The sequence below is a fragment of the Andrographis paniculata genome, unplaced genomic scaffold (assembly GCF_009805555.1).
Source record: "Andrographis paniculata isolate CXL003 unplaced genomic scaffold, ASM980555v1 Contig18END, whole genome shotgun sequence".
Classification (NCBI taxonomy): Eukaryota; Viridiplantae; Streptophyta; class Magnoliopsida; order Lamiales; family Acanthaceae; genus Andrographis; species Andrographis paniculata.
Window position 1 is genome coordinate 1,068,826 of NW_026137468.1, and position 15,783 is coordinate 1,084,608.

The 15,783-nt window shown below is 36.2% G+C and overlaps 2 protein-coding genes across 2 annotated transcripts; one reads left to right on the forward strand and one right to left on the reverse strand.

Annotated features, from left to right (window-relative positions):
- Positions 1-287: 287 nt before the first annotated feature.
- On the forward strand, positions 288-11,559 carry LOC127266504 (nuclear pore complex protein NUP107). The gene is made up of 24 exons (XM_051296760.1): positions 288-491; positions 972-1,297; positions 2,021-2,090; positions 2,722-2,837; positions 3,292-3,323; positions 3,513-3,638; positions 3,971-4,129; positions 4,778-4,870; positions 4,986-5,153; positions 5,473-5,571; positions 6,200-6,435; positions 6,519-6,576; positions 7,338-7,426; positions 7,575-7,706; positions 7,799-7,921; positions 8,281-8,382; positions 8,475-8,663; positions 8,846-9,017; positions 9,106-9,262; positions 9,417-9,619; positions 9,715-9,856; positions 9,951-10,111; positions 10,243-10,359; positions 10,891-11,559. Exons 1-24 carry the CDS (start codon positions 406-408, stop codon positions 10,960-10,962), a joined length of 3,228 nt encoding a protein of 1,075 aa, XP_051152717.1. The 5' UTR covers positions 288-405; the 3' UTR covers positions 10,963-11,559.
- Positions 11,560-12,350: 791 nt separating this feature from the next.
- Positions 12,351-15,495, reverse strand: LOC127266510 (uncharacterized). The gene is made up of 6 exons (XM_051296766.1): positions 15,048-15,495; positions 14,636-14,723; positions 14,161-14,234; positions 13,714-13,770; positions 13,194-13,403; positions 12,351-13,088 (listed from the first exon to the last, which is right to left on the reverse strand). Exons 1-6 carry the CDS (start codon positions 15,150-15,152, stop codon positions 12,963-12,965), a joined length of 660 nt encoding a protein of 219 aa, XP_051152723.1. The 5' UTR covers positions 15,153-15,495; the 3' UTR covers positions 12,351-12,962.
- Positions 15,496-15,783: the final 288 nt, after the last annotated feature.

The following is a 15,783-nucleotide window of genomic DNA, read 5'->3' on the forward strand; positions in this document are numbered from 1 at the left end:
TTATTTCAAATTATAGGTAATCTTATTTTTGATAATACATGTCATTGATTGAAATCAATATATTATTTCAAATTATGGGTAATCTTATTTTTTATGATACATGTCATTGATCACTTTTCCAATTCATATTCAATATAGTGGTGTCTTGATTTGTATTTTAAACCAATAATTTAATATTTGTAAGAAAAAGTATATTTAACGTAATATTAAGTGAAATTATTTGTGTAAACCCTAAACATTGACACGATATTAAAATTACCATAAGTACACAATACTTACATACGACTACATATAAATGAAAGGACTCAATCCTGAAAAAACCCTTCCCGCGCGGAAAAAGCCCTATTAAGGGTTTAATCAATCCCAGCGCTACCAATTGCACGCTTTCGGGGAATTTCTGCACTCATGGAAGTGGAAATGGAGGCTTCTCCAAGCTACAGCTACTTCGACCCCGAGGATCTCAGCAGTCGGGAGCGTTTCCGTCGATACGGGTAATTGTTTAATACCGCGCAGTTTTTTTCGACTCAAAATCGAAGTAAAATTAGGGTTGTAGGTGGTGAGCACCGGAATCCATGTTAAAGTTTCTATGAAGTAATGTAATGAGATCGATGTATAAGGAAATGAATAATTTCAATGCCCACGGAGTTATGGCTGCGCTAGAATATCGTTACATTTGAGCTTCTGATATATTCGGGATTTGTGTGCTTGTGGTGAGCTAGTGTACTTTTAAATGGTAGGTATAGATTAAAAGGAAACATATGGTGGAATTGTCCTTTGTACTGGGATTCTTCATCTGGAATTTGTTTGCAAAAATTTTCCAGTATATTTTGTTGGCCGGCAAGTTTTGCAGATTTTTTGCCGCAAAAATGGAAGGGAAAACCCTTACAGATTATCAGATTATCAGACATTTAGCCTCTTGATTTTATGGAAATTTGATATGTGGGACACTAAAGCGTCTTTGTTGTGCCCAGGAAACGACATCCAGGGTCAAGCCTATCCCCTCATCATGACAATTCTGCTTCCAGATTCAGTAATGCGGCACTTTTTCTTGAAAATATAAAACATGAAGCTGAAAGCCTTGACATGGATGTTCAGGGGATGCCTTTTGAGTCTGTTTCTACAAGGAGAGCAACCTTGGATGCTCGTGGTGCAATCAAGTTTGAAGGTGACATTGAGTCGGTACGTAGGGGGGGAAGTGAATCACTAAAGGTTTGCAAACAGGAAGAGCTTGAGCAGATTGAAACTGCAGATACTACTTTCTCATTATTTGCTTCTCTTCTGGATTCTGGTATCCAAGGTGATTCACTAAGATGTTTGCTTGGTTAATAATTTACTTGCGTCGGATGTTCTTAGGACTAAAACACATTAGCATTGGATGATAAAGATGTTCCGATAATAGTTTTACTTGTTGTTGGACACGTTAATAATAAAAACATGCTACCATTGGATAGTTTGTGTTCAAATTGCTATTGTTCTTCTCTGTATATCTATTAAGATGCCATCATTCTTATAAACTCTTTCCTAGGTAAGCAAGACCACTATTGGGTTAATATGAGGGTTGTATATCATCAAGTATTATTTGAGTTCAACAGTGTGCAACTAGTTACCTTTCCACGGTTCTTTTTATGCTTGGAAAGATAGGAAGAGATGTTGCTACTTTTCCCCCAAACATAAAAATTGAAATATCTGAATGAAGAGCTTCCGATTGAGCATTCAGTTTTTTTATTTAAGCTTACGTGAAACTCATCTACTGTGTTTTTATCGTTACCAATTTATTTAATTAAGCTTCTCTGTTAGAGATCCAAAACAATTCCATGGAATTTAGATGATTTTAGTTATTGAAACTGCTGCTACGGAGGAAGAAGATGTTGAGCAAAGAGAACCAGTTTATTGAGGATTAATATGCTTACATTTTGCTAGCATGTTGTCTATGTGTCTGGAATAACCTACTTCCAGATTTCTAGATGCATCCACAATCACGATGTAGGATTTGACTTCTCTTTCTGCTAATTTGCTGCAGACTTGATACCTATCCCTGATCTGATACTAAGATTTGAAAGTTCTTGCCGTGAGGTTTCGGAATCAATCAGGTAATAATTAGTGCCTCCAGGGTGATTATTATTCTTTTCTGTTCTTGCGAATAGCATTTTTTGGATTTTATGATTTGTGGTTGCTAATTTAATTAATGATATGCCATCCTTTGCAAAATTTAAACTGTGGTTGAGCTTTTATGTTGGCTTAAGTTTCAGCTTCAAGCTGATCTACTCTTTTGATCTCTTCTATTCTAATATGCGTATAGAACATTCTAGCTTATCCACCGTGCAAGCAACTCCTAGAAAATCTTTATAATTGCATGTCGAAATGCAGAGCAGATTCTGTTCTGAAAAGAAGAAAATTAATATGTGTTCTCAAATTTCTTAATATCCTCGCATGCTGTTTTAATTTGGTATGTCAAGACAGTTGAGTGTAGCAATTTTATTCTTTAAGATTTTTATTATGTGATTGCCAATTTATGAGCTTTGCTGGTGCACCTAAGTTGTCTGTTTTTTGCTTCATTTTGGAATTTATTATAGCTCGTGTACTACCCATACTCGATTTCAGACAATGTATTTGTGCAAAATATTTCTACAAGTGCCTATTTGAGTTCTTTTTGTCTATATACTATGTTTGCCATTATTTACTGCCTAATGGGTCATTTACTTTTTGGTGTTCTGGTTTCAGATATGGTGCTAATGAGAGATATAGAGTTATTGAGGACAAATTGATGCGGCAGAAGGCTAGACATTTGCTTGATGAAGCTGCTTCTTGGTCTCTTCTGTGGTACTTGTATGGAAAAGGTAATCTACCTTCAGTCTATACAATGCTTTTCTTACTTTTTCTTATTTTTGGATTTGAGTATTAATAGTTTATAAAGTTAATGTGGAGCTTGTATGGGCTAGTGATGTAAGCACTTGGGAGTTGTGTGTGTATACATGTAAGACATTAAGAAGATTACTTCTCAAATATATTTTTGTTAGGTAGTCTATTTGTTGTGTGTTTTTTTAGTTGAAATTGGCTGCTAAAATGGTTACATACAAAGCACAATATTCGATAAGAAACTCCTTCCTTGATCTAAAAAAAAAAAAAAACTTTGAACCCATTTGTTGTCGCAATAGCTCCATTTGTAATCTCACAGTAATTTAAACAGGCATCCTTCATGTTGAGTCTGCTATTTCTTCTGAGGTGTTGGAGATTCTATTTACTTTGTACCTTGTTTTTTCTCTTGAGTCTAAAGTCCTAATGCTTTTGCAGGAAATGAAGAAGTCCCTAGTGATCTATTCATGGTAAGTTTTGGCTATACAAATCATATATCTGTATTTGTCATCTATTAGACCCTTTTGCCTGCCCTAGTTGGATTGACTTAACTTTGGTTTCTCTTTGTTTACCTGATCCTTATAGCCTTGCTCAAATGTAATCTTTGGTGTTGATATTGCCCTCAAGCATCTATGACGAATCTATTACTTGTGTAACAGTTCCCTACAACTTCCCACTTGGAGGCCTGCCAATTTGTTGCAGTAAATCATACAGCACAATTATGCCTCCGGATTGTTCAGTGGCTTGAAGGATTAGCATCCAAAGCCCTTGATTTGGATAGTAAGGTATAGACGCATCAACATTCACTCGGCTTTAATAAATAGTCAGGAAATACAAACCATTATACCTAATATTTTTCTCCTTGTTCAAATACTTCTAATGTATAATCTTACTAAATGGAACGGTAGGTTCATTGTCTTGAATGGATTATCTTTTATAGCCAGTGCATGCTTAAGAAATGGTTAGCTAGTGCTTTTAATACACCATTTGGGGAAGATCTGTCCTTTAAGTACATATAAAAGATGGGAATGCGGTTGGCCATTGTCGTGCCGATGCTGTTATGTTACTTCCCGATGCTGATATTTTTATTAAAATTATTTATTTATTTATTTTTCAGGTTAGAGGTTCTCATGTGGGAACATACCTTCCAAGCTCTGGAATTTGGCAGCACACTCAACGATATCTTAAAAGAGGTGCTTCAAATCAAAAAACAGTTCATCACTTGGATTTTGATGCTCCAACTCGTGAGCATTGCCAGCAGCTGCCCGATGATAAAGTATTCACATGATAAAGTCATATCCTTATAACTAGTAGTTTTCTTTTAGTTGCTTAGTCTTATATAATGTTCACTGCATCTATTATTATTGATTGTTTCTGTGTGCTTACTCTTTTCATGAAATGTGGGGTTATTGTCTTTGTCTCAATTGATTTAGGGGATTTAATTGAAGATAGATGATTTGGTTATAAGAGCAAAAGAGAATAATCATAAGAGTTCCTTGCCAAAACACACATAAAGAAGTGGTTTCAATAACTTAGCTATGCTTGACGTATGGGAGCTCTTCTTTATAATCACTGATGTAGCATTGCTCCTGTTTCCTCATACGTTTCAAGTGATAATTTCTACATGAAGTTGTTTTGCAAATTCACCCTTAAATTGCTTAAATCTGTAGTTTGATCAACATTAATGTTGATTATATGGCCCTTCCATTAACTCAGCACATCTAAATTGTTTGCCTTCCAGTGTGACCCATAAATTTAGGATAGAGGAAGTGTAAGTTTTGCTACACTTTTTGGTGTCTGATTTTTGGACCTGGTGTGATGTAGATTCTAGCAAATTATGTAGGCATTGAAGTGGTTATTATTGCTTAATGGGTTTTCATGTATTACTGAGTTAATATAAAAAAAACAATTCATTTTATGCTAGAAACAAGATGAATCACTTTTAGAAGATGTCTGGACTCTCCTGAGAGCTGGAAGACTAGAAGAGGCCTGTAACCTCTGCCGATCTGCAGGTCAGGTAAGAAGATATGTTGAGAAGCTTGAATTGTTTGGCTTTTCTTCTTTTGTTCCAATGATACCTTTGAAAGTGAGATATCCAATATTCTTATTGGATGGTAACTTTGGTTTGGCAGCCGTGGAGGGCTGCAAGTTTATGTCCCTTTGAGGGATTCGATTTATTCCCATCCCTTGAAGCCCTAGAGAAAAATGGCAAAAACAGGATGCTTCAAGCCATTGAACTAGAAAGTGGAATCGGTCATCAGTGGAGACTATGGAGATGGGCCTCATATTGTGCATCTGAAGTAAGTAAACAGGATTGGTTGCTTTTAAGTTTGTGCATCAGAGATGCAGATGCAAATTTAAGCTGAGGTTTTTCTTCTGTGCTGTAGCTTCTACTCAGTCTAACATACATCTATTTTCTTTTCCTCACAATCATGCATCGTAACTGTTTGATTCCAGTCTTCAGAAACCTTTATTACTTTCAGGCTGAGGCATTTAAATGTGTAGAGTTCCAACTTTTAGTTGTCATGAATGTTATATCTGACCATTGCATAATTTCCTGATATCTCAAAGTCATGCACCAAACTGATTGTTTTCACCTGATTTCTTTGTTTAATGAAGAAAATTGCTGATCAAGATGGTGGAAAATATGAAAAAGCAGTATATGCAGCGCAAAGCAGCAATGTTAAGCGCATCCTGCCTGTTTGTACCGACTGGGAGGTACATTCTTATGTCTTTTTAATACATTTTACTGGCATCCTCCCTTTTTTTGTAATGTTTGTATGAAGTTACCAGGAACCTTTATTTGTTTCCTTTCTTGCTTTTTCAAGATTGTAATGCCACCAGACCTGTAAGTGATATTGAGATGTAGTCTAATCTACAAGGTTTACTTTGCACCTTCTCAAAACTTTTGAATATATAGAGCAACCTCCTATGTATTTTTATAAATCTACGACAAGTCTTTGTTCACTTCAGGTTTTTACATGCCAAAAGGTTGTTTTGAACATGTTATAGGAAGTATCTGTCTGCTTCTCACTAGCTCTTGTTCGGGAAAATTATTCATGCTGGAGCTATATCTTTTAGTTCTCCTTGAGGATTACATACGATGTTGAATCTTGAATTTCTATCATACAATATATTCTTCAACGGAGAAGGCTAATTCCACCACCTTCTTGTATCTGGTATCCTCGAGCTTTCCTTGTTGTGTCTTGTCTGTATGTGTCATCTCTTGGTTTGAACAGGCATTACTTGCTGACGGCTTCTACTGCTAATTCTTCATTTACATGTTATTGAAATCTCTAATGACTTACTGTTGTCTTCATTCATGCTATTTCTTTCACAATTTCAGTCTGCGTGCTGGGCAATGGCCAAGTCATGGCTTGATGTCCAAGTTGATATTGAAATAGCTCGATTAAGACCAGGCGGAATGGACCAGTTCAAGAATTTTGAAGAAGCAATGGAAAGAAGTCCAGGGCAAGGGGATCTTTCTTCTCAGGCAAATAGTGGGCCTGATAGTTGGCCGCTGCAAGTATTGAATCAGCAGCCTAGCAATCTGTCTTCTCTTCTTCAGAAACTCCATTCAATGTATGTGTATTGCATATTGATTGGATTATTATTTTCTGTTAGCAGTGAAAACTGATCTCTGTTTTTCTTTGTTCATTATTCAGTGATACTGTGCATGAAAATGTTGCTCGAGCATGCAAGGAGCAGCAGAGACAAATTGAGGTAACAATCTTTCTGTGATAAGCTTTCATCTTTACTTAGTATGGTAAATTTCATTACAGATTGTCAACTATTGCATGATAATTTGTGTCAATAAGGTTTTTCTAAGTTATGCTTAGGAAATTACCGCACAGTTTGAATTTATGTTATTGCTACTTGTATTTTGCCTACACTTTTAACTTCTTTATATACCTTATTGATTTTAGAAGAGAATATATTGGTCACTGATAAAAAGATGCTCTTTTGTATTGTTGTTCCTCAGCGACTTCTACCACATGCTGTGTGTCTTATGCTTCATTGTGAAAAGCCACATGCATGATGAAAAAACACTATTTCTGGAGATTTATATTCTAGCCTTACATTCTACTGTATAAACAAATTGACTTGATTGGAAGTTGACTACTGCAAGATCCTCATTACCTTGTAAATAAATGTGCTACACTTCAGAAGTAGTGAATCAGTGGTCTCGGATTTTCTGCTGCTGTTGGTTTCTGGACAAAGATTATATATATGTTTGCTTTACTTTGTCATCTTGTCTCACCACTTTCATCTACTGAGAATAATTTATTTTCTTCACCTTTTCAATGCTTATGTGGTGACTAAGTTTTAGCTCGTAGCTTGTTGTTTTACTTTACTCATGTTTATTGTGGTCTTTTGACAGAAAAAAACAATCAATCTTAGGGAAACATTCTAATATGGCAAATTTTGTTTGTGCTGATTCACAGTTTGATTGCTTGATGTTTTTAACAAAATCTTTTAAACAGATGAATCTTATGTTGGGAGACATACCTCACTTGCTTGACCTTATATATTCATGGATATCGCCTTCAGAGGATGATGAAAATATTTTCAGGTAATAACATAATGGTTTTTACTGCTCTTAAACCCAAGTGTCTTGAAATAATATTTTTCTTCATTATAGTCAAGAATATAATTAATATGATTTATTTTCTTAGAATGTGAATCTATATGGTTTTGTTGTCCACGCATCATATTGCCAGGCCTCATGGTGACCCACAGATGATGCGGTTTGGTGCACACTTAGTGCTGGTGCTCAGATACTTACTTGTAGATCAAATGAAAGATACTTTCAAAGAGAAAATAATGACAGTTGGAGACTTCATTATACACATGTAAGCAGAAATCTGTGCCTAGTTCAGAGCTTCCGATTTGAGATTTATCGCTTCATTTGTGAGCAACGTTTTCTTATGAGATGCTCTTTCAGGTATGCAATTTTCCTTTTCACCAAGCAGCATGAGGAACTGGTTGGGATTTATGCTTCTCAACTTGCTCGTCATCGCTGCATTGATCTTTTTGTCCATATGATGGAGTTGAGGCTCAACAGCAGGTTCTAAAGAAATTCCATTTTCTTGCGCTTTCCATTCTCCCAACTTGTATAATTGCTTTGATATAGTTTATAATACCGGATGTGATAATATAGGTTCTTGATAAGATCTCTCTTGCTCTTGTGAAGTATGATGTTTCAATGATCGCGCGATTACACATAGAATGATATCGTTTCTTGCACTGCATGTTGGTTCTTAGATGGATGCTCCTTTTTTTTTTTTTTTTTTTCAATCATGTATATTTAGAACATCATGCATTTTTTCTAGAATTAACTTCCTATATAAATTATCCGTATTTTTTCCTTCATTAAATGGCTCCAATAGCTAACTCTTACAATATTATGCCTTGAATTATCTACAGTGTACATGTTCGATACAAGATTTTTCTTTCTGCTATCGAGTATTTACCATTCTCTCCCGAAGATGATACGAAAAAAGGCAGTTTTGAAGAGATCATTGAAAGGTATTTGACTTAAGCGTGATCCCTTTTTCTTATGTGCATTTGTGTTTGTGAAGTATTATAGTTTACGAATTGTTTGAAATTTTACTGAACAGAGTTCTGTCAAGATCTCGTCAAAACATTGTTGGAAAACATGACAGTGCATCTGATGTTGCCGAGCAACATCGTTTACAGAGTCAACAAAAAGCCATGGTTATTCAGTGGCTCTGCTTTACACCACCTTCCACAATTAACGATGCCGAAGTTGTCGCTGGAAAACTTCTTCTACGTGCGCTGATGCACAGGTAATTAGTTTCTTCTATCACTTCTAATCCACATTCTAGTAGTACTAAAATACACTTTAAATTTGACGGTATGGATTTCATTATGCTGAGTTTTAATCAAAAAAGTTATACATTATGTTTAAACATTAATTTGTATACAGTACCCTTTTTAACCGAGCAATTGTCTCCTTTTCTTGATGCAGCAATCTGCTCCTTAGAGAATTTGCTCTTATCTCAATGTGGAGGGTGCCAGCAGTGCCCATTGGGGCGCACACAGTGCTAAGTTTACTAGCTGAACCATTGAAACAACCGACAGAAATTCTTACCACAGATGAGGACAACAATGCTGAGGATCTTCGAGAATTCCAGGATTGGGTATGTTACAGTCATTCTGTATCACTGTTACTAAAAAGACAACAATTTTTATTACTAACTTCAGTCGTTATCCTCGTGATTAAATCAGAGTGAGTACTACTCTTGTGATGCAAAATATCGGAACTGGCTAAAAATCCAACTAGCAAATTCTGAAGTTTCACCTCATGAACTTTCGAGAGAGGAAAAAGAAAGGGAAGTTTCGGCAGCTAAAGAAGCTCTAAGATCTTCATTGTTACTGCTCGAAAGTGAGTTTTCCTGTTCCCACTGAAAGATATTGTGCAGAATATATTGGTGCATATATTTAGGACTACATATACATAGATATATATATATAGTTCGACGAAAGGGTACTTCACAACTAGTAATCAATTGCTTCTTGATCGATTGCTCATGTTTCAGGGAAAGATAACCCATGGTTGGTTCCGACCCAAGATCATGTGCATGAATCGATGGAACCTGTGTACCTGGAATTGCATGCCACAGCGGTTATGTCTCTACCTTCAGGCGAGTGTTTGCTTCCCGATGCTACACTGTGCACAACATTGGCAAGCGCCCTTTACTCGTCTGTAACCGAGCAAGATGTTCTGCATAGGGAATTAATGGTAAAATACCGCAAACTTCTAACTGATCTTCTGGGCAAAGTTACTGTCATTATTTGTCTGTTATACTGCAAGGATACGCTATTCTTAATGTGCAGGTGAACGTCTCTATTTCGCCTCGGGACAATTCTTGCATTGAAGTTGCTCTTCGTTGCTTGGGCATGGAGGGCGATGGGCTCGGATCACACGACCTGAATGATGGTGGAATTCTGGCTCATGTTATGGCTGCCGGCTTCAAAGGTAATCATACATATCTGCCTGAGCTATCGATTTTCCATTTAAGTTCTGTAGAAGTGTAATTCGAGCCTCATGAAAATGAAATTGTGTCTGCCAGGAGAACTGGCTCGATTTCAAGCTGGAGTGACGGTGGAGATCTCCCGGTTGGATGCTTGGTATTCGAACAGTGATGGCTCTCTGGAAGGCCCTGCAACGTACATAGTCCGAGGCCTTTGTCGCAAGTGTTGCATCCCAGAACTCGTTCTTCGCAGCATGCAGGTATATATATATATATATATATATGATTTGATTCTTTGTAAACACTTAACAACCTATTTATTGAAGCGATTGCCTCTTTCACTTGTATCTGCTTCTGACTGTATTTACTAACTGAATTTGTCTTTCTATAGGTCTCTGTTTCGTTGATGGAGTCGGGCTATCCGCCCGAGAGGCATCATGAGCTGATCGAACTTGTCACGTCTCCTGAAACCGACTTTCTTCATTTATTCAGCCAGAATCAACTGCAGGTCAGCTTAATTTCTCTCTTTTCTCCTCGAATTTTTTGTTTTGTTTTAGTTTCTATATAGTTTTTTACTATTTGGATTTCATGTTATTCGAAAAAAATACTTCCTCCGTCTCATCTTACCATTTTCGTCTTCTCTCAAAATAATAGTCTTGTTTCTATTTTTAGTAACTTAATTCCCCACCTTTTGAAATAATATATGCCTCATTTTTTAACAATAATTACATAACGGACATTTTGGTCTTTTAAAAATACATTTACATCCATTATCAATATATACTATTTATTTTTTAATTCTCATATATTGTTTTGGGACGGAGGGAGTATATATATTTTTTTTTCAAAATATCACATCAAATATTATATAAATTTAAAACCCAAACTTCCAAATCTAATCCAGATTGAAAAGAGATCCCTCATTGTTATATATATGTATAAAATGAATCCACTGTAATTACTACTTCTAAGATCATTGCTGTCGATGCATATATCTATTTATAATATTGTGATCTGACACGGTAGGCTTACGATACAGGAGCTCCTATTGTTCGAGAGAGAGTATTCCATAAACGAGATGGATCTAGAGGAGGAGGTTCCAATTTCATGATTGCCTGTCTAACTAACTAACTGCTGCTAACTGTGAGGTCCGGAACCAGAATTTTCTCCAAAAACTTATATTAATTAACAACTGCAACCGAACATGTTACATTGCTCTATACTAAACAAATTCAATGCTCTTTTCATCTTTAACATGTTCACGGATTGGCCGAATTCTCAGGGAAATCTTGCGCATAGGGAGGCTTTTCTGCATTTTGATATATACAGACAGACATACATATATACCAAGTAAACATTATTCAGCTGAACTAAGGTTAAGGCTATGCAGTGCTATTATGGACAAAGCCTTGTCCTTATTTATTTTGTAGTCATCTGTATTGGTCTCAGTCCCTCTTATTGTTGGCCTATCCATCAATAGTAGCAGTAGTCATACCATAACCATATTCCAACCATTTTCATGGTCCGGTATGGTATGGTATGGTATGGTATTTTTTACTAACTTGGACAAAAAAGTGCTTCAATCTTTGGTATGAAATAATAGGTCAGTTAGATTCTACTTTTGATCAACTCTTTACTCTGATTTGATTTTATGTCATATCAAGCCATGTAATGTAATGTAGTATTGGCAGCCAAACTTCCAACAATCAACCATCCTTATGGTATACCAAAATATAAGGAGGTTTTAGGAAGACACACACACACATTTATACATCTATACATCCATACAGCCACAGCTTCTCTTACTATCTTAATCTATCCCTATCTCCTGTTCACCTCAAAGTATACAAGAAGTTGAAGTTGAAGTTGAAGACGAAGCTGGTGGGTGTCGAGTAAAGCTGGAGAAGCAGGGCACATGCCTAGTTACTACTTGCTACTAAATTACTCAATCAATTGACGAATTCTCTCCCTCTCTTAGTAATCTGGCATGTGCTCTAGCTCTCCAGCTTTGTCCCTCCCCCAACAACAAACACAAATGCAAATACAACGATTGATTAGTATATACATACTACTACCAAAGGTAATTCTTTATTTTGTAGCTGCCGTGTATGGATTCTTAATGTGGCAGTAATTTCTCTACCTCTATCTCTATCTTCACAAAGGAAAGGCGGGAGGTTAGCTTTACAATCTTTATACTCGTTTCATTGGTGTAAGTAAACACACATAAACACATGCAGCATAGAGAACTCATAGACCCCCAAAAAAACAAACAAACAAACCGAACACACTCATCCATTATATATGGTGTGCTGAATTTTCAGCACAATACCGACCGCACATAATATAGGAGATGACATCACACAATATAAAGACTGATAATGCCTAAATTAATGTTCATTAAAAGTTTGTATTGCTGATCTATTTTAAAATCATCATGCCATCCCCCTCATGTATTTAAATTATGTATATCTCTTATCTATTATGATTGTGATGCAAATATTATTTAATATTGTCAATCAATATATATAGTTACAAGTTAGTACACAGCATTGCCTACTACAAGGTATAAACCATAAATCAATTTCAAACCTTGATCGGGAAAACAAATCTGAATCAACAACATTGACAAATACTAACCTCCCTCGAAATGGCAATGCCAATGCCAACCATGAGATGAGATGATATTTCCAATTCACATCTCCAATGCTGAAGAACCTTCGTTGATCTACGAGTTCACCTTCACATTTTGCAAAAGATTTTTCCAACAGGAAGAACCCCTCAATTTCGGGGCTCGATGAAATAATATAAAATAAAATAAAGTAACTACATTTTACTAGTAGATGATGATTATTTCAATTTATACCATCGCGGGGTTGTTTCAATATAACAGGCTCAATCACAATTAACTAGAATTTTTCTAAACAAAACAACAAATTACTACAGCTGAAAATGTTAATCGACAATAAATTACTACAGAACTTAAAAAAAGGCCAGAGTGATGAGTTCCATTTACCAAAAGAACCAAAAACCAATGTAAAACTGAGACGGGAATACCGGTGAAAATAGATAACATCAGGATCAGGCCAAATGCTCAATACATCTCGAGTGCAATTAAGCTGATATACCTGAGTATTGGCCCGACGAGACATCTTGTCCTGACGATACTTTCTGTTTCCTGCCATCCCTACGGTTACCTTTTATTCTTTCCTCAGGTGCTCGTCCCAACTTGATGTTTTCCTGTCAAACAGATGATGTAATGTAATAGATCAGGTGAATTATACGATGATGGCGTTTGTTAATGGGGAAAGTTGAGAGGTAAGGGGAGAGTATGTGAATATATACCCCAGTGCAGAACCCTTCTGATAGTGTAGCTTCGATGCTGCTGCTGATGTGGTACGAGTTCCTCTTGTTCGAGTACGTATGTGTCTCGGTGAAGGAATCTTGTCTGGAGGAAGTGGGAGCGCAAGGAGATGCATTGAATGCATCAACGTCGTTGTGGAATACATCCTCGAACAATTGTTGAAGTTCTTCAAAACTCGTGCTTTTGTTTTCCTGTCAGCAACGGAACGAACTACAATTTGAATATGACAGGCACAACTCATCCAAGATTTTCATCTTGAAACAAAAACCGTACACGGTGGAGGGAAGCGTAAGATTATGATCTGTGATCAATATGTTGAAGCAATGAAAGATACAGAAAGAATAGAAGCTGCCAAAGTGGTTTGAAGACTGACTTGCAGATAAGACAGAGACACAAAATCGGCAAATTAGTGGGATATTCCATAGAACTTGCTTCATTTACGATGCAGTAAAGGTAAAGGAGGTAAGAACTAATAATGAAATGTGTGTTAAGATGACTCACATTTTGTTTACTTTGGCTCATCATAGTCACCATTTCGTTCAAGAAATCGCCCATACCCTGCAATGGCATCACAAATGCATATAATCAGATTATCACTTCATAATTCACATGCTATATATGTATAGAGTAAAATGTAACAATTTTGAGTAATAAAGAAATTTTAGTGAATCGACATATGTTTTTTTCCTTTTTCCCAGCCTGTCAAGAGATTAAAATTCCATTTGGATGCTTTAGTTTAGTTCACATTCTCAGTTTAATGGCACTACAGAACAAATACCAGTCATGAAAAGAAGGAACAACCTACAGAAACTAAATAATCTAACACAAGCAAGTTACAAATAGGAGGTCGACAGTGCGAAAAGTGAACTTTTCGTAATAACTCAAATCACAAACAACATTCGACATGTATTGAATTTTGTGACAATCTGTGAAGTCATCAGAACTCACATTCTCATCATTTTCGTCGTCAGAGTCGTAGACCCCTAAGTCGTACAGAAACCTTTTGTTGGAATCCGAAAGCACTAACAACAATTGCATCTTGTGAGTTGAATTTATCATACCAGAATAAATGCACTTGCAGCAATGATGCTGCAATGTCAATTCACAATCAAAGAATAAACACAGTTCAGATGAGAATTTATACTGCACACATACATTCATACATATCAAACATCATATCTTAGCCTCTCTCTTTTTCTTTATTCTTTGTTTTTTTGTTAATGGGTACAGACTAGCTTTCAACCAGGTTAGTTCTTCTTACATCAAACCAGAGAAGAAGGAGGGACTTATCCACAACCGAAGCCATTTCAACAATAAGATTAACGTCTTGATTGGATCTGTTGAGGTGCTGTCGTTTCTTATTGACATATCTTCACAAAATCACACATACACATGTTTTCGTAGATTTAGCTTGTCGAATTACCTGAATAGGCTTGCTGTATGGCTTGAAATTTTGTCTTCGCCGCTTCCTTTGAATTTCCAGAAGAAGAGCAACGATCGGGATGCCATTTCTATATATCACAGGCGGAGAAAATTGACGAAATCACACAAATTCTAAATTAAGCACAAATGTGAAATACTTCCGATGAAAACCTCCTAAGTCGCACAACAGATCAATTTCAGAATCGTGCAACAGCAAAATAACCATTCATTTCTCAACATCAACGCAAAAACGATAACTCCTCTATGCCAGAATCATTCCTATCAACAACCGATATTCATAGAATTGCATCTTCACAGAAATTTATATGTGTATATATTATAAAGGACAATAATAAAATCAATAACACAAATAAATCCGAAAAAGGGGGAAGTTGCTTCTAAGGTGTACGTACCATTGCAAGTTTCTTATACGCATTCCTCAGCTCCGCCGCGGTGCATTCTTTTTCCAATCCCAAAACCGCATAAAAATCGCCGCTCTTCTCCTCCTCCGTCGCCATTCCTCAGAGCTCAAATTTTGTCGGCGAATTATCAAATTTTATAAAAATAAATAAATTAATTAAGAAAACCAGAGATTACACAATTCCTCACAACCACCAAAACTTTCCAAACGCATCACATGTTCACACCAAATCCCCAATCGTACAACAAAAAAGTGCAACTATCAACAGACTGCCGCAAAAAAACAATCCAAACACAACTCTCCACAGCTGTGAAGACTCCAGAAACCGAATTCGAACGTATTTATGGACAGAAACATACATGCAAGTTGGATTAATTACGCAAGTGGTAGATTGGATTGATTAGCTTGACTCAATTGGGGAACAGTGAGAGAATTCTGCATCCTAATGTATGTATATATTGTATGATGCGAGCGGGCTTTCGGATATGGACTGGTTTTGTGGGGTTAGCGATCGACGGCTGAGATTGAAAGTTGGATACATTTATTTGGAGGCATGCGTCTCCAGAAGCTTCTCTCTTTGACTGTACCATACTACAACGCAACTACTAAATTAATTAATTAATTTTAAAATAATCGTCAAGTTTTATTAAAGTTTACTTTTTAATTATTAATAATAATAATAATATCAAAATGATGTGCTATTATAGAGAAGATATTTTGTTTGACAT

What these genes read in the sequence shown, in the direction of transcription:
- LOC127266504 (XM_051296760.1), top strand. Translation starts at nt 406, where the DNA reads ATGGAAGTGGAAATGGAGGCTTCTCCAAGCTACAGCTACTTCGACCCC. An exon ending in TTTGAAGAGATCATTGAAAG is followed by an intron (nt 8,383 to 8,474) that starts GTATTTGACTTA and finishes TTTACTGAACAG; the next exon opens with AGTTCTGTCAAGATCTCGTC. An exon ending in TATGGCTGCCGGCTTCAAAG is followed by an intron (nt 9,857 to 9,950) that starts GTAATCATACAT and finishes TGTGTCTGCCAG; the next exon opens with GAGAACTGGCTCGATTTCAA.
- LOC127266510 (XM_051296766.1), bottom strand. Translation starts at nt 15,152, where the DNA reads ATGGCGACGGAGGAGGAGAAGAGCGGCGATTTTTATGCGGTTTTGGGA. An exon ending in CATACAGCAAGCCTATTCAG is followed by an intron (nt 14,235 to 14,635) that starts GTAATTCGACAA and finishes AATTGTTGTTAG; the next exon opens with TGCTTTCGGATTCCAACAAA. An exon ending in CAGAAGGGTTCTGCACTGGG is followed by an intron (nt 13,089 to 13,193) that starts GTATATATTCAC and finishes TCTGTTTGACAG; the next exon opens with GAAAACATCAAGTTGGGACG.